The 23,939-nt window shown below is 40.1% G+C and overlaps 1 protein-coding gene and 1 long non-coding RNA gene across 4 annotated transcripts in view; one reads left to right on the top strand and one right to left on the bottom strand.

The window, feature by feature from the left end:
• Positions 1–23,939, bottom strand: part of E(z) (histone-lysine N-methyltransferase E(z)) — a 442,429-nt gene that overhangs the window by 61,302 nt on the left and 357,188 nt on the right. For all 3 annotated transcript variants that reach the window (XM_070090649.1, XM_070090671.1, XM_070090660.1), the window contains one exon: positions 3,879–4,004. In XM_070090649.1, the coding sequence (XP_069946750.1) occupies positions 3,879–4,004 (126 nt within the window). The remainder of the gene's footprint in view (positions 1–3,878; positions 4,005–23,939) is intronic.
• LOC138853521 (uncharacterized) overlaps positions 1–23,939 on the top strand; it is a 200,757-nt gene that overhangs the window by 42,717 nt on the left and 134,101 nt on the right. The window lies entirely within an intron of this gene.

Raw genomic sequence — 23,939 nt, 5'->3', positions numbered from 1 at the left:
CCACCCAGGGAAGTACTACTGTCCTGCCAGATGACTGTGAAACAGAAACCTGTAACTGTTTTGCATGATGGTAGGATTGCTGGTGTCTTTTTCTGTCTCATAAACACGCTAGATAACAGGGATATCTTGCTACTCCAACTTACACTTTGGTCACACTTCACAGACATGCACATACATCTAGGTTTTTCTCCTTTTTCTACATAGCTCTTGTTCTTCTTTATTTCTTCTATTGTCCATGGGGAAGTGGAAAGGAATCTTTCCTCTGTAAGCCATGCGTGTCGTATGAGGCGACTAAAATGCCGGGAGCAATGGGCTAGTAACCCCTTCTCCTGTAGACATTTACTAAAAAAGAGAAGAAGAAAAACTTTAACGTTTTATGCACATTTAATGTTCCTCAGAGTGATTATTACTGTGTTATTATCATTATTAATATGGTGTCTTCAAGACCAATTACACTCTTAATGAGTGGCTCTGAGACAGACAAGCAGACAGAAAGACAGACACAGGTAGACAGAAAGACAAAGACAGATAAACAGACACAGATAGACAGACAGACAGATACAGAGACACACAGATATACAGGTAGACAGATACAGACAGGTTTATGTCCAACAGTGAAAACAAATAGAGTTCGAGAGTAAGAGCCTTTCTTGCCACAATCTCCAGTACAAGATTCAGACTTCCTCTTAGAGGCCATGGTGAAATTTACTGACCAGTTAGAACAGTTAATACAGTATGATGCTGCTGATAGCGCAGGGTTACTCAAACCGATGCTGCCTGCATGGCACACTGCCGCCGCGAGTATCGTCTAATATTGTACAGCGGTATGCATCAGCCGGCCCAGCCCAGCTGCCAGATGCACGGTCCTAAGTCGAGTGGACATATATCGAGCAGGTCGTAAGTCAAGATGGTAGGTGTAGTAACAATCACACCGACTGGTGAACATTTTCACCTGCCTGGGTCATTTACTATTGTCTAGAAATATATACAAAGTAATTATAGGTCTTTGCAATGTTTTTGACATGCTGGAGTATATATATTAAACTCCTTGAAGAATGGTGTTATGACAAACGAGATAACTGGTGACAGCCAGTGATATATGATGAATGTGCGTTGCTGCAGGGAACCCTGACTTTATTTGTTTTAGCTGTTGTACAGAAACATGTCTGTCTATCTGCCTATCTATCTATCAATTTGTTTATCTGTCTGCCTGTCTTTCCATCTGTCTGTCTCTGTCTCAGGGAGCAGCTGGTAAACCTGTTGGTTTCTGGTTTATGAGCAGCTCCCTGACTGCTGAGCAAGTGACACTGCTATTGAAGAACTGAGACACTTGTGCAACATACGGGAATCTTCATTGAAGAAACGTTTCGCCACACAGTGGCTTCATCAGTCCAATACAAAGTAGAAATGGGTAAAGAGAGGAGGAGTTTGAGGTAATCAGTCCCTCAGCCTGGAATCGATGTGTTCAGTCCATCACTCTTGTAGGAAGTACAGCAAAGGGCCAGTGAGGTGGCTTATATACTGCGGTGAGATGAGTTGAAGCAGGAGGAGGCGGGATCACAGTGGGGCCTGCCACTAGTGTAAGTAGGTCATCGTCCAAAGGTTGGACAAGCGTTGAAGTCTTTGTACCAAGATCCCATGATGTTGCAGTGTCTGACAGATGTGATAAATGGTTTCGAAAACTGACAAGTTGAAGAATTGAGACACTTGTGCAACATACGGGAATCTTTATTGAAGAAACATTTCGCCACACAGTGGTTTCATCAGTCCAATACAAAGTAGAAATGGGTAAGGAGAGGAGGAGTTTGAGGTAATCAGTCCCTCAGTCCCACTGTGATCCCGCCTCCTCTTGCTTCGACTCATCTGACTGCAGTATATAAGCCACCTCTCTGGCCCTATGCTATGCTTCCTACAAGAGTGATGAAATGAACACATCGATTCCAGGTTGAGGGACTGATTACCTCAAACTCCTCCTCTCCTTACCCATTTCTACTTTGTATTGGACTGATGAAGCCACTGTGTGGCGAAATGTTTCTTCAATAAAGATTCCCGTATGTTGCACAAGTGTCTCAAGTCTTCAACTTGTCGGTTTTCGAAACCATTCATGACACGGCTATTGCTTGCATCATGTTTATTATGTCTTATATCTACACTGTTTAGTACTTTGCCTGGAATTTTTGGGTTATCCTAAGTAATTTACACTATGTATAATAACTGTACTTATGTGTACATGTGAGAGACAGAGATAGACAGAGATATAGACAGACAGATACAGACTAAGACAGCCAAAGCCAGCCAGCCAGCTTGCCGAATACACAAGAAAGAAGGAACACTGCAGCATGTCTAATGGCCCATGTAAGGCAGATCTATGTCACCCCCTGGCTTAGACCAATGACCCACCTAGTCAGGTCACATCCACTGAAGGAAGGTGCAAGGCATCTGACCTAGTAGGACAAGCTAGTCAAGTCCAACTCGCACCCACTCACGTATTTATCTAACCTATTTTAACTTTCCTCTTGACCCTTAAACTGTCCAAACGTAGATGTACGTTCACATGCGTAACGCTCCGACCTTGATTTTCCCCATTTGAAAGTATGTATAAAAAAAACGTAGATCTACGTTCGGAGCCTGCCACATGTCAACGTATATCTACGTGTGGATAGTTTAAGGGTTAAAAGGGGAGTGTTAATATGACATGACATCAGTGAATCCCTGGTGTTTGCCATGCTATTTGCTCTAGCTGGCACACAGTTGAACTGGTGCTCCCACAAGGTACTAAGTGGTCCCCGACGTTTTTCATACTGCGCACACTGAGTGCGTAGACACATTCTCTCATGTCTGGGCGACTCAGGCCTATTGCACCAATTCTGAAGGAATGAAAAAAAAAATCAACATTCGGAGCCCTCCTCACGTGAATGTAGATCTACGTGTGGGCAGTTTAAAGGTTAAGACTACAAATGTTTTAAAGTAATGAATGAATGTACTGTATGTGTATTTTACTTTTTTATTCCTTTTTCATGCCTGGTTCTATTGTTAACTCAATACATGATAAAGTAAACACACTATGAAGCATTTATAAATGACAAAAGTGTGATTCACTTTATGGGAGTAGCCTGGAACCTAACCTGCCATGTGAGTGTGGCCTTCCTGTAACTGATAATTTTATGTTTCAGCTCTTGCTATTACTGCTGAGTTCAGCCCCTGCAATACTGTGAAACTTAGCAATTTCAATCTCCAACATTCCAAGAGCCTAACCCATTTATCTGTTTCTCCTTTTACGGGTCACCCTACTTCAAAGGTAGATAGCCAGTGTTAACAAAAAAAAAAAAAAAAAAAAAAAAAAAAAAAAAAAAAAAAAAAAAAAAAATCCACAACAAATTTTAATTAATTGTCAGTATAACTTAGTGTGTTATAATCAAGGCAGTAATCTCTTGCTGTAAAGGAGATGGATTACATTCATAGGAAAGTACAAAACTACTGGTGATCATATACCTGTAACTAGTTTTGGGCATTCTACCCTTACCAAAGACCAGACTGACATAACTGCCTAGTTAACCAGGCTGCTGTTAGTGGCCAGCTGGCCCAAATAGGCATTAGTCTCACTGATCTGATATTTCGCAAAGGTTGTTTTAAATATATTATTTCAAGAATTTGAATTCTAAATCTACTGGAATTGTCTGTACTACTTTTCATTCTCTTAAGTCAACATACACTGCTAATTCTTTCTACACATTCATTGTAACTTGTTTTCCTTCTTTATCTATACCAGTTCTCTGATAATCAGCCTTCTTTACATGGCATTGTACGCCAGGCAGGGTATACTCACACAATACATAGAAAAACACAGGAAACTGATTTAATCATGACTGGTAACACACCTGAATCTTCCTACAGTGCATGGACCACAGACGATGCTTCTTTTTCTTTTTACGTGGAGGAGTGTTGTCCTTCACACTGGCATCTGCTGGTAAGTCAGTGGCCTCTTTTTGTGCAAAATAGTATACCTGCAATACAAAATACTTGATTACATGAGGATTAGCAAGAATAGGACAAAGAGAATAAGGAAGAAGGAGGTGGACTATGAGGAAGATGAAGAAGGGAAAAAAAATTAAGGATAAAAAAAAAAAAAGAATGAAGACTGCTGTGATGACCAACTTATACTCATAATAACAATAGATAATACACAAAGAAAATTTCAGGACAGAATTGACACATCATGTTAGTATTTTAAGTGACCTTTTTTAAGGATTTATTTATTAAAAATACCAAGGACATTGCACAAATGATATATGTGCAAGCTGTTCAACTAGTGTAAACATATCAGCAATATTTAATATACATGTAAAATCAATTCCAATTTTATCTGTGACAGAAAATTCTTATATCTTGTATTAATTTTGATTTCAAATTCAGTATTAGCTTACTCAACACATATAGTAGTACATTACAGAGTGGTATAATTCCTATGAATATTCCTCTGTCGAGACCTTTAACCCTTTGACTGTCGTGGCCGTATATATACGTCTTACAAGGTACCGTGTTTGACGTATATATACTCATAAATTCTAGCGGCTTCAAATCAAGCAGGAGAAAGCTGGTAGGCCCACATGTGAGAGAATGGGTCTGTGTGGTCAGTGTGCCCCATACAAAAAAATCCTGGAGCACGCAGTGCATAATGAGAAAAAAAAAACTGACCTTGTTTTTAATTAAAATGCCGACTTTGTGGTCTATTTTCGTATAGTATTTATGGTTGTATTCTCGTTTTCTTGGTCTCATTTGATAGAATGGAAAACATATTATAGAAATAGAGGTGATTTTGATTGATTTTACTATAAAAAGAACCTAGAAATGGAGCTCAAAGTAGGGGAAATGTTTGATTTTTGCCAATGTTCAAAAGTAAACAAATGATGCCATTGTCCAATACATGTCCAACTAGCCATTCTAATATGTAGTCATGAATGGGTTGATGTTATTTATACAATTATTACAGTACTGCAGTAGTCTGCATAATAGTAAGTCTTCTATTTTTTGTTTGAATAAAAATTCAAAATAGAAAGCAAGAGTAATATCAGAGGGGCCTGCAGACATGACTGATGAGCAAAGAAAATGTTATTTTAGAGCCAGGAATGTCTGCATTGTTTGAAATTGGCCAAATTGCAAATTTCTGACCACATTATTAGGTAGTTGAAATCGGTAAATGGGCAGTTTCTTGTACTCAATCGATAGAAAAAATGGAGTTCTAAAGAAATAGCTATGAGTTTGGGCGACTGGAACAATGGAATTAGCCGAAAATAGGGCTCAAAGTGGGCGAAATCACCGATTTGTAAACAGTGCCAAGGTCGCTAACTTCGCGAGAGCATAATTCCGTCAGTTTTCCATCAAATTTCGTTTTTTTGGTGTCATTACAATCGGGAAAAGATTCTCTATCATTTCATAAGAAAAAATATTTTTTTTTTTTAATTTTACGACACCAGGAGACACCTCAGGATTGGGGGTTGCGACAGTCAAAGGGTTAATCCTTTGACTGTTTCGGTCGTATATATACGTCTTATGAACCAATGTGCTTGACATACATATACAGTGGTCCCCCGCTTTTCGTAGTTCCCGGCAATCGTAAATTTCGCCAATCATAGGGGTATTTTCGTATAAACATGGACTCGCTTTTCATAGGTTGACTCGCGAGTCGTAGTTTGTCCGGGATGCGTAACCACGGCGTGAGCCGGGGCGGCAGCCAGTCTGGCATTGTTTACTAGTGAGCGAAGGTCACCTCATGTGCTCTAGCGAAATATCTCATAATATTCCATTTATTTTAGTGCTTGCAAGTACTAAATCCTAGGTAGTAGGTTGGTAGACAGCAACCGCCCAGGGAGGTACTACCGTCCTGCCAAGTGAGTGTAAAACGAAAGCCTGTAATTGTTTTACATGATGGTAGGATTGCTGGTGTCCTTTTTTCTGTCTCACGAACATGCAAGATTTCAGGTACGTCTTGCTACTTCTACTTACACTTAGGTCACACTACACATACATGTACAAGCGTATATATACATACCCCTCTGGGTTTTCTTCTATTATCTTTCTAGTTCTTGTTTATTTCCTCTTATCTCCATGGGAAAGTGGAACAGAATTCTTCCTCCGTACGCCATGCGTGTTGTAAGAGGCAACTAAAATGCCGGGAGCAAGGGGCTAGTAACACCTTCTCCTGTATATATTACTAAATGTAAAAGGAGAAACTTTCGTTTTTCCTTTTGGGCCACCCCACCTTGGTGGGATATGGCCGATGTGTTGAAAGAAAGAAATAAGTACTAAATAAGCTACCATGGCTCCAAAGAAAGCTCCTACTGCCAAGCCTGTGGTAAAGAAGGTGAGAAATACGATTGAATTTAAGAAAACCATCATTGAACAATATGAAAGTGGTACAAGTGTGACCGAACTGTCCAGGATGTATAAGAAACCCTACACAACCTTATGTTCCATAGTGGCCAAGAATAAAGGACGCTGTTGTTGCAAAGGGAGTAACTATGCTGACAAAAATGAGATCACCAGTACTGAAAGAGGTTGAGAAGTTATTATTGGTGTGGATGAATGAGAAACAATTAGCAGGAGATACTCTTATGACTTCGATTATTTGTGAAAAGGCTAGGCAGTTGCATGAAGATTTGGTAAAGAAATTGCCTGCAAATAGTGGTGATGTGAGTGAATTTAAGGCCAGCAAAGGCTGGCATGAAAGATTTAAGAACCGTACTGGCATACACAGTGTGGTAAGGCATGGTGAGGCTGCCAGTTCAGACCACAAGGCGGCTGAAAAATACGTGCATGAATTCCAGGAGTACATAGAGGCTGAAGGACTGAAACCTTAACAAGTGTTCAACTGTGACAAAACAGGCCTCTTTTGGAAGAAAATGCCAAAGAGGACCTTCATTACACAAGAGGAAAAGGCAATGCCAGGACACAAGAATATGAAAGACAGGCTGACGCTAATGTTCTGTGCTAATGCTAGTGGGGATTTCAAAGTGAAGCCATTACTAGTGTACCATTCTGAAAATCCCAGTGTTCAGGAAAAACAATGTTATGAAGAGTAAATTGTGTGCGTTTTCGAAATCTAATAGTAAGGCATGGGTCATGAGGTAAATTTTCGTTGAGTGGTTCAATGAAGTGTTTGGCTCTAGTGTGAAGGAGTATCTCCTGGAAAAGAAATTGGATCTCAAGTGCTTGCTAGTAATGTACAATGCACCTGTTCATCCTCCAAACTTGGATGACCTAATTTTCGAGGAGTTTGGGTTCATCACAGTAAAGTTCTTGCCCCCGAATACCACTCCTCTCCTCCAACCCATGGACCAGTAGGTCATTGCAAACTTTAAAAAACTCTACACAAAAGCAATGTTTTACAGGTGCTTGACTGTGACCACAGACACTCACTTGACCCTAAGGGAATTTTGGAGAGAACACTTCAGCATCCTCCATTGCATAACCCTTATAGGTATGGCTTGGGAGGGAGTGACTACCAGGACTTTGAACTCTGCCTGGAGAAAATTGTGGCCAGATTGTGTCGACAAGAGGGATTTTCAAGGATTTGGGACTGACCCTAATGAGCCTATGTCTGTTGTAAAATAAATTGTGGCACTGGGGAGTTCCATGGGGTTGGATGTGAGTTTGGAGGATGTGGAAGAATTGGTGGAAGACCACAATGAAGAGCTCACCACTGAGGAGCTGCAAGAGCTTCAGCAGGAAAAGCAACACATCGCAGCTCAGAATCTTGCTGCAGAGGAGGAGGAAGAGAGATGGAAGAAGGTGCCTTCTTCAGAAATTAGAGAGATTTTTACTATGTGGGGTAAGATTTACCTGGAGTTTACCTGGAGAGAGTTTCGGGGGTCAACGCCCCCGCGGCCCGGTCTGTGACCAGGCCTCCTGGTAGATCAGTCCCTGATCAACCAGGCTGTTGCTGCTGGCTGCACGCAAACCAACGTACGAGCCACAGCCCGGCTGATCAGGAACTGACTTTAGGTGCTTGTCCAGAAGTCAGTTCCTGATCAGCCGGGCTGTGGCTCGTACGTTGGTTTGCGTGCAGCCAGCAGCAACAGCCTGGTTGATCAGGGGCTGATCCACCAGGAGGCCTGGTCACAGACCGGGCCGCGGGGGCGTTGACCCCCGAAACTCTCTCCAGGTAAACTCCAGGTAAATCTTACCCCACATAGTAAAAATCTCTCTAATTTCTGAAGAAGGCACCTTCTTCCATCTCTCTTCCTCCTCCTCTGCAGCAAGATTCTGAGCTGCGATGTGTTGCTCTTCCTGGAAAGCTTTATGGAGAAACATCACCCTAACAAGGTTGTTGCAAGCCAGGTTGGCAACATGTACAGTGACAAAGTCTTGGGCCATTTTAGGGAAGTGTTAAAGAGACGCCAGAAACAGAGCTCTCTCCACAGTTATTTTGCGAGACAGGACTCCAGTGACTCTCAAGGTGGTCCTAGTGGCATTAAGAAACAGAGAAGAGAAGCAACCCCAGAAAAGCAAATGGTACCTGAGGTGTTGATGGAAGGGGATTCCCCTTCCAAACTATAAACAATCCACTCTCTCCTCCTCCTCCTCCAGTCTCCCATACACTAAGAAGAATCTCCAATAAAGGTAAGTGTTATGCTGTTAATGTTTCATTCATCATTTCCCACTGTATTGTTTATGTACTACATGTATATTTCATGTAAAAAAGTTTTTTGTTTTAATACTTCTGGGTGTCAGGAACGGATTAACTGTATTTACATTATTTCTTATGGGGAAAATTGATTCGGAAATCGTAATTTTGTTTATAGTAACGGCTCCAGGAACGGATTGATTACGAAAAACGAGGGACCACTGTACTCAAAAATTCTAGTGGGTTCAAATCAAGTAGGAGAAAGCTGGTAGACCCACATGTGAGAGAATGGGTCTGTGTGGTCAGTGTGTGCAGTATAAAAAAAATTCTGCAGCAAGCAGTGCATAATGAGAAAAAAAAAAAAAAGACCGTGTTTTTGGATTAAAACGCCAACTTTGAGGTGTATTTTCGTATAGTTTTTATGATTATATTCATTTTTTCGTAGCCACATTTGATAGAATGGAAAACATGTTATAGAAAAGGAGGTGATTTTGTTTGGTTTTACTATGAAAAGAACCTTGAAATGGAGCTCAAAATTGGGGAAATGTTTGATTTTTGCTGATGTTCAAGAGTAAACAAATGACATCATTGTCCAATAAATGTCCAACTAGCCATTCTAATATGCAGTCATGAATAGGTTGACATTATTTATATAATTATTACAATATTGCAGTAGTCTGTCTGCATAATAGTAAATCTTCTGTTTTTTGTTTCAATAAAAATTCAAAACAGAAAGCAAGAGTAATATCAGAGTGGCCTGGAGACATGACTGATGAACAAAGAAAATGTTATTTTAGAGCCAGGAATGTCTGCATTGTTCATTCTGGACAATATTTTGAAATTCGCATATTTTTTAATTTGCGTGAAACTGGCCAAATTGCGAATTTCTGACCACTTTATTTATGCATCGGTGATTTCGCCCACTTTGAGCCCTATTTTCAGTCAATTTCACTGTACTAGTTGACAAAAATCATAACTATTTCATTAGAACTCTATTTTTTCTATGGAATGAGTACAAGAAACCACCCATTTCATGATTTCAACTATCCAATAAAGTGGTCAGAACTTAGCAATTTTGCCAATTTCACACAAATTTCAAAAGATGCCAATTTCCAAATAGGGTCCAGAATAAACAAGACAGACATTCCTAGCACTAAAATAACATTTCCTCTGTTCATTAGTCACATCCCCAGGCCTCTGTTATATTTTTTTTCTTTCCACTTTGAATTTTTATTCTCACAAAAAATAGAAGATTTACTGTTATGCTGACTACTGCATTAGTGTAGAAATGGTATAAATTATATCAGCACACTTGTGAAAGAATATTAGACTCACCAGTTGACGTGTATTGGACGCGTGAAATGATTTGTTTACTTTTGAACTTTGACAAAAATCGAACATTTCTGCTGCTTTGAACTAATTTCAAGGTACTTTTCATTGTAAAACCAATCAAAATCATCTCAATTTCTGTAATATGTCTTCCATTCTATAAAATGAGACCAGGAAAACTAGAATACAACCATAAATACCACACGAAAATATAGTGCAAAGCCGCTTTTTAAACCAAAAACACAATTTTTTTTTTCTCATTATGCACTGTGTGCTGTAGGATTTTTTTTATACTGTGCACACTGACCACATAGACCCATTCTTTCATATGTAGGCCTACCAGCTTTCTCTTGCTAGATTTGAAGGCGCTAGAATTTAGGCGTACTAATACGTCAATAACCCTGGTGCGTAAGCTGTACTAATACGTCGGAAAGCCTGAAAGGGTAAACAATGACCTTGTATACAATATTCAGAACTACTCAGAACTGCCACAGAAACCTCCTGGTACTCCAAACCCAACTAACTTCCATAATAATCATACATCCTATAAAAATCATACCTTCCACAATGATCCTAAACTTCAAACACTGAAATGTACTGCTTGCAGACTAGGCCTAGCATATAGAAAAAATCATACCCCTGAAATGATGAAGCTCTTTCAAACTCCCCTTGCTGCTGCCAAGGAACATATGACAGAGGTACGGCAAACAGACTGGGAAAAATTTGTCAATTGTTTCAATGCCCACACCCCACTAAGCCGGGCAATGAGGGATGAAAATAGAAATAGCCCCTTGAGGGTCCAGACCCCCAATCTAAAGTGTCCATAGGGTCCGACAATCTTCAAAAAAAAAATGTTCTTCTTTCTTTTGAAATGGTAGAGAATCTTTTTCTGAAATTTGATGGAAAAACTGACAAAATTATACTTTTTGTAATTTTGCTGTGTCAGCGATATTTACGCATTGGCGATTTTGCCCACTTTGACTCCTATTTTAGGCCAATTACACTGTTCCAGTCGACCAAATTCTTAGTGAAACCGCCCAATCAACTATTTCAACTACCCAGTACGTACAGTGATCAGAAACTGGTAATTTGGCCAATTTCACATTAATTTCAAAATATTGTCCAGAACAAACAATGCTGGTATTCAATCCAGTAAAGTAACATTTCCTCTGTTCATTAGTTATGTTTCCAGGCTTTACACATGAATTCCGTTTTGATTCTTTATTCACACAAAGAATTTTTAGTCACACCAAAAAATAGAAGATTTACTGTTATGCAATACATGTACAGTGGACCCCCGCATACCGTACGCATCGCATAACGTTCAATCCGCATACCGCTCGCTTTTATCGCAAAAATTTTGCCTCGCATACCGCTCAAAAACCCGCTCACCACTCTTCGTCCGAGACGCGTCCAATGTGCGCCCTTAGCCAGCCTCACATGTGCCGCCGGTGGCATTGTTTACCAGCCAGCCTCCGCGGTAACATCCAAGCATACAATCGGAACATTTCATATTATTACAGTGTTTTTGGTGATTTTATCTGCAAAATAAGTGACCATGGGCCCCAAGAAAGCTTCTAGTGCCAACCCTACAGCAATAAGGGTGAGAATTACTATAGAGATGAAGAAAAAGATCATTGATAAGTATGAAAGTGGAGTGCATGTCTCCGAGCTGGCCAGGTTGTATAATAAACCCCAATCAACCATCGCTACTATTGGTGGTACAGCTGCTGCTGCTGCTGTACCACTGTCAGCTGCTGCTGCTGCACTGTCAGCTGCTGCTGCTGCTGTACCACCATCAGCTGCTGCTGTAGTACCGTCTGCTGCTGCTGTAGCATCGTCTGCTGCTGCTGTAGCACTGTCAGCTGCTGCTGTAGTACCGTCTGCTGCTGCTGTACCACTGCCAGCTGCTGCTGCTGTACCACCGTCTGCTGCTGCTGTAGTACCGTCTGCTGCTGCTGTAGCATCGTCTGCTGCTGCTGTACCACCATCAGCTGCTGCTGTAGTACCGTCTGCTGCTGTTGTAGCATCGTCTGCTGCTGCTGTAGCACTGTCAGCTGCTGCTGCTGCTGTAGCACTGTCAGCTGCTGCTGCTGCTGCTGCTGTAGCACCATTGTTGGTGTGGCTTATTGAGAATACCAAGAAACAATTAACCCCAGAGGATTTGCCACCCAGGATAACCCAAAAAAGTCAGTGTCATCGAAGACTGTCTAACTTATTTCCATTGGGGTCCTTAATCTTGTCTCCCAGGATGCAACCCACACCAGTCGACTAACACCCAGGTGAACAGGGAAAAATGCCTGGAACTAGTGCTCATATTGGTGAATTTAAAGCCAGCAAAGGTTGGTTTGAGAGATTTAAGAATCATAGTGGCATACACAGTGTGATAAGGCCTGTTCTGGAAGAAAATGCCAAACAGGACCTACAGTACTCAGGAGGAAAAGGCACTCCCAGGACACAGTGTCTCATCAGTCATTGCTGCATCTTCAATAAAGGTAAGTGTCATTTATTCTTCATTTAGTAGAGTAGTACATGCACAATATATATTGTGCATGTACTACTCTACTATTGTGCATGTATCCTTCTCTTTGTGTGTAGGAAAATGTATATTTCATGTGGTAAAATTTTTTTTTCATACTTTTGGGTGTCTTGCACGGATTAATTTGATTTCCATTATTTCTTATGGGGAAAATTCATTCGCATACCGATCATTTCGCATAACAATCAGCCCTCTTGCACGGATTAAAGTCGCTATGCGGGGGTCCACTGTATAAATAATATCAGTGCATTCATAAACGCACATTAGACCCACCAGTTGACGTGTATTGGATGCGTAATGTGATTTGTTTACTCTTGAACACTGGAAAAATTGAACACTACCACTACTTTGAGCCCATTTCAAGCTATTTTCATTCCTAAAACCAATCAAAATCATCTCTATTTCTGCAATATATCATCCATTTTATCAAGAGAGACTAAGAAACTGCGAATACAACCATAAAAACCATGTGAAGATATAACAAAAGTTGCTGTTTTAATCCAAAAAACAAAATCGTCTTTTTTCTCATTACAGCACTGTCATATATAGGCCCAAAATTACCACTCAAAGCTTATCGGAGCGAGCTGAGCTCATGGCACAGATCAATCAATCCAGTATCTTTTACTAGCTGCTTGTGTAAAACATTTGAGAGGATGACGCAGATATATGTATCTGGGAGTGGACATGTCAGCAGATGGGTCTATGAAAGATGAGGTGAATCATAGAATTCACAAGGGGAAAAAGGTGAGTGGTGCACTGAGGAGTTTGTGGAGACAAAGAACTTTATCCATGAAAGCAAAGAGGGGAATGTATGAGTAGTTATACTAATGCTCTTGTATGGGTGTGAGGCATGGGTGGTGAATGTTACAACAAGGAGAAGGCTGGAGGCAGTGGTGATGTCATGTCTGAGGGCAATGTGTGGTGTGAATATAATGCAGAGACTCCGTAGGTTGGAGATTAGGAGGAGGTGCGGGATTACCAAAACTTATTAGCCAGAGGCTGAGGAGGGGTTATTGAGATGGTTTGGACATGTAGAGAGGCTGGAACGAAATAGAATGACTTCGAGAGAGTATAAATCTGTAGTGGTGGAAAGGCGGGGTAGGGGTAAGCCTAGGAAAGGTTGGAGGGAGGGGGTAAGGAAGGTTTTGTGTGCGAGGGCCCTGGACTTCCAACAGGCATGCATGAGCATGTTAGACAGGAGCAAATGGAGACAAATGGTTTTCAGGACTTCGTGCTGTTGGAGTGTAAGGCATCATTTATGAAGGAATTTAGGGAAACCAGCAGGCCGGACTTGGTTCCTGGAGATGGCAAGTACAGTGCTGGCACTCTGAGGGAGAGGTATTAATGTTGCAGTTTTATAACGGCAGTGTAAGCGCACCTCTGGCAAGACAGTGATGGAGTGAATGATGATGAAAGTTTTTCTTTTTCGGGTCACCCTGCCTTGGTGGGAAACAGCCAATGTGTTAAAAAAAAAAAAAAAAAAAAAATCATCTCATGCACAGAATCAAACAGTTTTGTATCTCCCTATTTGTGTGGTTTCATACATGGAAGGAGCATGCATCATTGCATAACCACTTTTCTCACCCTGCACACTGACAGCTTAAACAGTATCTCCCTTGACCTTAAATCTGCTTTTGATGTAGCCAACCGACATGTAATCATCAGTGAACTTGCCAAAATGGATGTTGGAAGATGGCTTCTCCAGTGGATTAAAAGCTACCTGTCCAACAGAAAGTCTTCTGTGTTGTTCCAGGGGCATAGAAGTGTAACTAAAGACTTTGAATTAGGAACCCCACAGGGAGGTGTGCTCAGTCCCATCTTATGCAATATTCTAATAAATGCCTTACTTAATCCTATGCCAAACCAGCCTGATAATTATATGTTTAGCTTTGCTGATGATATAATGATTCACACCACTGGATTCTCCAACACCCAAAAAGCCTTAACCATGTACTAGCCTTGTGTCAGGCACTGGGATTGATTACCTCTGCCGAGAAAAGCAACATACTCAACAGGCGTCCTCCTTGACAGAAAGGTGCAGTTCACCAGATCCAGTTGCATGATGGGAACTGACTAGAATATATAACCAGATACAGGTATGTAGGCTTTGAGGTTCCACTACTTGGACCTACTGTAACAAGACTTTGTTGTCAATACAAAGAAAGGCTGCGAGCACTTAGAGCTATGGCAGGTTTTCATCCCAGGTATGGTGCTAGTATTAAAATTGTGAAAATGATATATTTTGCTTATATCAGATTGTTGGTTGATTATGCTGCACCACTACTTGCTCTTGTGTCTGATTGAAAGCTTGGAGTGCTGGTAAAACTGCAGAAGGAAGCAATGAGGATCATCCTAGGATGAAGTAAACTGCAGAAGGAAGCAATGAGGATCATCCTAGGATGAAGTAAACTGCAGAAGGAAGCAATGAGAATCATCCTAGGATGAAGTTAATATGCTCAGGCAAGCCCATTCAAACCCTCACACAGAAGCCCTCCAAACTTTCCTCAGCACTGGTGAACACCTCTCCAGATGGATCGAAAAAACTAACTGACCTTAGCATGAACCAGATATATGATCTATGTCAAGTAAGGCAACAGTGGCACTTCCCCATTTCATGGGTTATTATCCCATTCCAAACTACCATTCCTCCCAAAAAACTTCTTAAATCACAACCAAAGCTTCATCCTGAAGCCAAACAGGATGCCTTGAGATGTACTGATAACTTAAGTCACACTGCACACTCACAAATTATTTATGTTAATGGTTCTGTTCACCAGTCCACGGGTGCAGCTGGTAATGATGCTGCTGTCATACAGAGTGATGGCTCTCGTAAAGAAATTGGAGCACACATCAATACACAATACACATCAATAACAGGGCCTCTACTCTTCAAACAGAACTGTTTGCCAAATTTCTTGCACCCAAATGCATCCAAACATTGAAGGTTGACTCTCTGACCAAGGGTTCTATCCCTGCCTGTGGTATGGTTTGTTGACACTCAACTCATTAAGTATAAATTGTAGTATGCTTGTGTTGGAAGCCAGACGGGTATGGTAGGATTGTAGACAGCAGAGTCAGAGTGCAGTTTCTGTGGATTCCATCTCACATTGGTCTTCAGATTAATGATAGAACTGATGAACTGGCTAAGCTATATGCATTCAGAAAGAGTAGATCACAATCTTGGCTTGTCAGTTAGCAGTTTAAAAACACTAATACTAAAAGAACTTCAACTGAACTTTATTAACTTAAGACTGAGGGAGACTGACACCAGTCAGTCCATCTATCATCATTCTATCATGCAGGAGGAGCCACATGTCTATGGTGCATCCAACAAAATAAGCAGGCTCTTGGATGTCACTACCGCCCAGCTCCGGCTGGGTTACCAGTATCTTTGGCAGGTTAAATCACCACCAACAGATGTAGACCAAACGAAATGTAAACTTTGCCAGATGGACTATTGTCACACCTTGCGTCATTATGTACCAGAATGTGATAAAATTAATGAATTCACAGAAAACCCACTCAGAAATGTTCAAGATATGTCAAGTATTTTATTCACAGAGGTATATTACAAACCATTCTGGAAAAATACCCTGGCCTTGCTCACTATAAATAAAGCTAATATTTGCATTAATAATTAGTTGCAGTTGCGATCGGGTGTGGACATGTGAATGGTTCATTACCTCTGTAATTTGTTTGGCTACCAAAACTATGCGGCCCAGTCCTTGGACCCATTATGTACCTCTGATCAGGTGTAGATGTGTGAATGGTTCATTACCTTTGTAACTTGTTCAGCTATCAAAACTTTGGGGCTCTCTCCCTGGACCCATTAGGTACCTCTGTAATCTTTTGGACTACCACCCACAGCATGGGTATAGGGTGGATAATAAAGATATTAAACTACTAACTACTACTCTACAATAAATGGAGAATATAACAACCCATATCATAAGATGAAGAAGGAAAGGTGGTGTAGTATTCTTATATTTTTATATACAGTGGACTCTCCCTTTTCACTGGGCTCTGTTTTCGCTCATTTCCGTTATCGCTGATTTTTTCCGTAAAATTATTGACTCTGTTTTTGTTGCTTTCTTCCGTTCTTGTTGGTGGTATGGTAAAAATATTGGCTCCATTTCCGTTGCTTCCCTCCGTTCTCGTCGGTGGGAACATTTCTAATAATTCATTGTTTTTTGCACTTGTTTATTCTGTGACTGCTAAATAAGCCACCATGGGTCCAAAGAAAGCTGCTAGTGCCAGCCCAGTGATAAAGAAGGTGACAAACATGACAGAATTCCAGAAAAAACTAGTAGCAAAGTACCAAAGTGGAGGAGGAAGAGAGAGGGGAGAATGTGCCTTCTTCAGTGATTCCATGATATGTACGATACTAAAGCAGCAGGAGTTGATAAAGGCTATAGCGCCAGCCAGCAATAAAGTGTAGCATTAACAGTGTAGCAAGTAAGTTAAGCGATTAAGCGATAAAAAAAGGACAACACAAAACTGACTCCTTCAATGTTATTGGATTTATACAAGGTCATTAACAAGCATACACCGCCCTGCCTATCTTCCACCACCCTAAACCAATGCCAGCATCTCAAATGTACAGTAGGTGTAAATATTTCTTATTTACAGTGGACCCCCGGCTATCGTAATTAATCCATTCCAGAGAGTATGACTAAAGCCGAATTTGACGATATCCAAATTCATTTTCCCGGTAATAATGTAAATCCAATTAATCCGTTCAAGACACCCAAAAGTATTAACAAAAATTATTTTTTATAGATTAAGTATAGATTTACATACGTGGAAATAAATGGTATAAAATACTGACACATTGGAAATATAAACACTTAAGTAGCATAATGTGATCCTTCATTGACAACGTTTCGCCCACACAGTGGGCTTTTTCAAGTCACAAACAGATCTGCCTGGGTGAAAGATATGTGAGTATTTATAAGATGAGAATGCTGGGTCAGGTGGAGAATGCTGCATGTGATAATCTTCTGAGCAGGGTGATAGAGTCTAGCTAGAACCTTTGGTAGCTTTAAAAAGATTGGAAAAGTATATGAGTGGACCTTCTGCAGTGTTCCTCTATTCTTATGTTCTTATGTGGGATAGCGATGAAGAAGTTCCTTGGCGAGGGGTTCAGCTATGTTATAGAAGCCATTGGTATGGCTGAAGTTGTTGGATATACAGATAAGTGATGATTCCAGGATTCTAGGGTATTGAGTGTTACTTCTCTGGCGGTAAGTCTTGCATTTCTGTAGCTAATTAAATGAGTGTGTGAATTTCGGTGTTGAACACAAGCATTCCTTGGATTGTCATATCTGCCTGTGTACTGGTGTTCTGAAATACGTGTTTGGAGATCTCTGGATGTTTCGCTGATGTATAATTTGCTGCAGTCCAATCTCTTTTTAAAGCTACCCAAGGTTCTAGACTCTATCACCCTACTTAGAAGATTGTGACATGCAGCATTCTCCACCTGACCCAGCATTCTCATCTTATAAATACTCGCGTATCTTTCACCCAGGTAGATCTGTTTGTGACTTGATAAAGCCCACTGTGTGTTTATATTTCCATAGATTTACATACAGAAAAGAATGAGAAATCGAGTATAAAACAATATCACACTTACCTTTACTCATGAAGACTTTTGCTGGTGTATGGAAGATGGGAGGAGGGGAGAGAGTTAGGGTGATGTTAACATAAGAACATAAGAATGGAGGAACACTGCCGAAGGCCTACTGGCCCATGCGAGGCAGGTCCTTATCAAAACGACTACTACCTAAAGCTTCCCTAGAAATAACTCCCATACCCAATGACACCAATCAAACCCAGCCCCTCCCACTCATATATTTGTCCAGTCTCGTCTTAAAGCTACCCAAGGTCCTAGCCTCTATCACCCCACTGGGAAGACTGTTCCACGCATCTACAACTCTGTTAGAAAACCAGTACTTACCTATGTCCTTTCTAAATCTAAATTTATCCAACTTAAATCCATTATTCCTGGTTCTTACCTGGTTCGACACCCTCAGTACTTTATTAATATCTCCCTTGTTTATGCCCGTCATCCACTTATACACTTCAATGATATCTCCCCTCATTCTACGCCTCTCCAGAGAGTGGAGATTTAAGGCTTTGAGTCTATCTTCATACGGGAGGTTCCTTACACAGTATATCATTTTAGTCATTCTTCTCTGTATGTTCTCTAATGAGTCTATATCCATCCTGTAGTAAGTGGACCAAAACTGAGCAGCATAATCTAAATGAGGCCTCACTAATGATGTATAGAGCTGAAAAATAACTTTTGGACTTCTGTTACTTATACTTCTTGAGATAAATCCAAGTAATCTGTTGGCCTTGTTGCGCACACTAAGGCACTGCTGTCTTGGCTTTAGATTTCTGCTTACCATGACTCCCAAGTCTTTTTCACATTCTGTATGATCAAGCTCTACTTCACCTAGATTTTAACTTCGAGGGTTATTTTCATTACCAAGGGCAAGTACCATACACTTATCCACATTGAACTTCATCTGCCATTTTTCAGACCAAGACATTAATTTGTCCAAATCGTCCTGGAGTTCATTGATATCCTCCTCAGAGTGAATTATACGGCCTATCTTTGTATCATCAGCAAATTTACTCATGTCACTCGTAATCCCTTCATCAAGGTCATTAATGTAAATTATGAACAAGAGAGGGCCTAAAACTGATCCTTGTGGAATGCCACTAGTGACTAATCCCCATTCAGATTTCACTCCATTAATGGTAACTCTCTGCTTTCTATTGGTAAGCCATGCCTCAATCCATACTAGAACTTTACCTCCTATACCATGAGCTGCCACTTTTCTTAAGAGTCTCTTGTGAGGTACTCTATCGAAGGCTTTACTAAAATCCAAGTAAACAATATCATATTCCTTATCACTGTCAACTGCCTCAAATGTTCTATTGAAGAACGTCAGTAAGTTTGTCAGGCAGGAACGACCTCTCGTGAATCCATGGTGAGATTCATTTATCAAGTTATGCTCTTCAAGGTGACTTCTGATAATGTCAGCTATAATTGATTCTAATAACTTGCCCACTATAGATGTCAGGCTTATTGGATGGTAATTTGAAGGAGTGGACTTATCCCCTGATTTGAATATAGGAACCACATTAGCCATCTTCCACAACTCTGGCACAACACCGGTAAGGATGGACGCATTGAATACACTCGTTAATGGCTGACTAAGCTCCATCTTGCATTCCTTAAGTACCCTGGAAAACAACTCATCGGGTCCCGGGGACTTATTTTGTTTCAGGTTGTCTATCTGTTTAATAACCATGTCCCTCGTGACAGTAATATTAGTTAACTTAAATTCATCAGGAACTAAATAATTGTTAATTACTGGAATCTCATTTACATCTTCCTGTGTAAAAACTGACAAAAAGTAGTCATTAAATAAGGAACACATTTCTAGTTCATTATCCGTCAGCTGTCCATTCCCAGTTTTCAGAGGTCCTACTTTTTCCTTCACCTTTGTCCTATACACTTGAAAGAACCCCTTTGGATTAGTCTTTGATTCATTAGCAACTCTAATTTCATAGTCACGCTTAGCCTTTCTAATCGCCTTTTTTACTTCTCTTTTAAGCTGAACATATTGGTCAGTAAGGTTAACCTCTTCTCTTCTGATGTGCCTATAAATTCCCCTTTTCTCCCCTAATAGATGCTTTAGCCTCCTGTTAACCCATTTGGGATCGTTATTATTAGACCTAATTTCTCTCTGGGGAATGTATATATTCTGGGCACTGTGTACATTATTAAGAAAACAATCATAAAAGCAGATCCCTTCATATTCATAAGTATGATTATCGTCAATAAAATCATTAGCTAGATAACCCCAATCAAGATTAGACAGATGTTCCCTAAGTCCATTATAATCGGCAGAACGAAAATCAGGGATTTTTTACTGTATTATCATTATTCTTGCATTCCCAATTAATGCTAAAAGTGATGGATTTGTGATCACTTGCGCCAAGCTCTTCAGTGATCTCCAGATTATTCACGAGTGTTTCCTTATTTGACAAGACTAGGTCTAGCAAATTATTACCCCTGGTAGGCTCAGTTATGCTCTGTTTCAGAAAACAGTCCTGAACTGTTTCCATTAAGTCACTGGACTCTAGATTACCTGTCAAAGAATTCCAGTCAATTTGACTAAAGTTAAAGTCCCCTACTATGACTATGTTACTGTGTCCAGAAGCCCTAACAATTTCGTCCCAAAGAAGTCTCCCTCTATCGTGATCCAAGCCTGGAGGTCGGTATATTATTTATTTATTTATTTATTTATTTATTTAGAAATTTTAGCATACATACAGAGGTACAAAAAAATATACAGGTAAGAGCAGCATGCCAAAGCCACTTATATGCATAGCATTACGGGCTGGCTTAAAATTAACTTAAGATTAACTAAGCAATGATGAAATCAGTGATAAGACATTATTGTAAACAGATAACTATAAAGCACACATGAGTATTACAAAGACAGGTCATATGGTTGCATGCACTGCTGTTCATTCAGTAGAATGGAGTATTCTGATAGGTAATGTATTTAAAAAAATAACAAAGTTAGATTGGGTCCTAGGTTTAACATTTATGTGATATAATTGTGAGTAACATTTTGGATATACAATTTATAAGGTTCAATTATTCAGTATTTATTTGGTTTTGAGTGAGTAAGTGAACTTTGAGAAGAGACTTGAATTTATAAACAGGTAGTGTTTCTTTTATATTTACAGGTAATGAATTCCAGATTTTAGGGCCTTTTATGTGCATTGAGGTTTTGCATAGCGTGAGATGGACACGAGGAACATCAAAGAGTGATCTGTGCCTTGTGTTATGGTCATGTGTTCTGTTGAGGTTGGCAAGGAGATGTTTGAGGGGAGGGTTAATATCAGAGTTAAGTGTTCTATGTATGTAATAGGTGCAATAATAAGTATGGATGTTTTGTATGGTGAGTAGGTTGAGTGTTTTGAATATTGGTGGAGTGTGTTGCCTGTAGTGAGAATTTATCATCATTCTAATTGCAGCCTTTTGTTGGGTAATTAGTGGTCTGAGATGGTTAATTGTTGTTGAGCCCCATGCACAAATTCCATAGGTGAGATAGGGGTAAATAAGAGAGTGATAAAGGGCCAGGAGGGCTGACTGTGGAACATAGTACCGTATCTTCGATAGTATGCCAACAGTCTTGGAAATTTTCTTAGAAATTTGTTGTATATGTGTATGAAATTTGAGTCTATTATCGAGGTGGATTCCTAAGAATTTTCCCTCTGTTAGCTTTGTGATAGGTGATCCGTTTATCGTTATGTTAAGAGGTACATCTGTAGCTCTGTTACCAAGCTGAATGAAGTAGGTTTTGTCAATGTTTAGTGTAAGTTTGTTAGTCCTCATCCAGGTAGATATTTTCTGTAATTCGGTGTTTACAGTATTGGCTAGCGTGACTGGGCTCGGGTGAGAGAAGACGTATGTAGTGTCATCTGCAAAAAGTGTGGGTTTGAGTAATTGCGAAGCATTTGGTAGGTCATTTATGTATAGGAGAAAGAGAAGAGGGCCAAGGACACTTCCCTGTGGGACACCAACTGTAATTGGTTGCGCGGAAGAGCTTGCCCCATTTGCATACACATATTGGCTTCTGTTGCTAAGACTTGAGGTAGTTGAGGGAGTGCCCTCTAATACCATAGTGTGACAATTTTATGTGGAGCAAGTCATGGTCAACTGTATCAAAAGCTTTACGTAAGTCAATGAAGATCCCCAGTGGGACTTCTTTTTTCTCTATTGCAGTGTATATATGTTCTAGCATGTGTATAATAGCATCATTAGTATTTTTATTAGGCATGAATCCAAATTGGCAGGGGTTGAGAATGTTTTGAGAGATGAGGTAGGAGTAGATTCGTTTATGAATTAATTTTTCGAAGATTTTTGAGAGAGGGTGTAAATTGGATATTGGCCTATAGTTATTCAACTCTGTTTGGTCTCCTCCTTTATGGATCGGGGTGACCCTTGCTATTTTGAGAACTGTAGGGAAGGTGGAGGATTCAATGGATTTGTTAAAGAGTGTTGCAATGATTGGTGATAGTACTTGTGATGCTTTTTTGTATATAAAGGGTGGTAAGGTATTTAAATCTCCTGCCTTGTTTTTCAGTGCGTTGATTATAAGGGAGACTTCGTATGGGTTAGTCGGAGCTAGGAACAGTGTGTTCGGGTAGTTGCCAGTGAGGTAGTCATTTGGTGGGGTATCTGAGCTTGGGATTTTATTGGCAAGGTTTTGACATATAGTGGAGAAGAAATCATTGAGTCTGTTTGCTGTTTCTGTTGGTGGGAGTTGGGGTTCATCTGATTTTGCTAATTTTATTTTGCTATGTCATGATATCTTTTTTGTTCCCAGAATTTCTGATAGGGTCTTCCAGGTCTTTTTTATATCACCTCGTAAGTTGGATAATCTGTTCTCATAATACAATTTTTTTGCCCTTCTTATCAGGCTGGTTAGGATTGACGAGTAACGTTTTGTTTGGTCTCTGGTTATGTGACCCATTCTGTACTGTTTTTCATATCGGTGTTTTGTATTTATGGATTTGAGAATGCTGGTTGTTAGCCAGGGACTGTTCAGTCTCTTAGCTGTCATCTGTTTAGTTTTTTTAGGGCAATGCTTGTTATAAAGGTATTGGGTCTTTTTTAGAAAATTATTAAAACATTCGTCAATATCTGTATAGATTTCTAGCTCAGAGTGCCAGTCAATGTTTGTTACTGCTGTTGTGAAGTTATTAATGGCTGCCTCATTGTGAAGTCTGAAGGTGACTTTAGTAGTGTCTTGGGGTATTTTACCAAGAGTTGTTATGAGGAAAGTAGGGTAGTGGTCTGTGGTATTATCTGTAATTATGCCTGATTTTAAAGGCGATATGGTGTTGGTCCAGATGTGGTCAAGTAGGGAAACACTAGTCTCTGTAACTCTTGTAGGTTTTGTTACTGTTGGTGGCAACATGCAGTTACTCATTATGTTTGTGAATTCAGTAACGTGTGGGTCCTGGTCTTGCAGGAGATTTATATTGAAGTCACCTGAGAGTAGTAAGTGATCTTTGTTCATGCGTGCATCAGTTATCATACTTCCTAGGTTTTGACTAAATTGGCTAATGTTTGATTGTGGAACTCTGTAGATGTTTATCACTGTGAGAGGTTTTTGTAGGTATTTGGATTTGAATTTAGCTATTATATATTCCCCATGTTCATCCCTTGTGCAAGTATTAGTGATACATTCTAGTTGGTCTGAGTAGTATATAGCAGTGCCACCCCCTTGTTGGTCTGGCCTACAGTTGTGTATGGCTGTGTAACCAGGAATGGCATAGACATCTGTAGTGTCAGGCTTTAGCCAGGTTTCAGTTAGTGTAATGATGGACATATTGGCATGCAAGGAATTTAGT

The sequence above is a fragment of the Cherax quadricarinatus genome, chromosome 3 (assembly GCF_038502225.1).
Source record: "Cherax quadricarinatus isolate ZL_2023a chromosome 3, ASM3850222v1, whole genome shotgun sequence".
Classification (NCBI taxonomy): Eukaryota; Metazoa; Arthropoda; class Malacostraca; order Decapoda; family Parastacidae; genus Cherax; species Cherax quadricarinatus.
The sequence above is the reverse complement of the archived record's forward strand: the minus strand, read 5'-3'. Positions and strand labels throughout refer to the sequence as shown.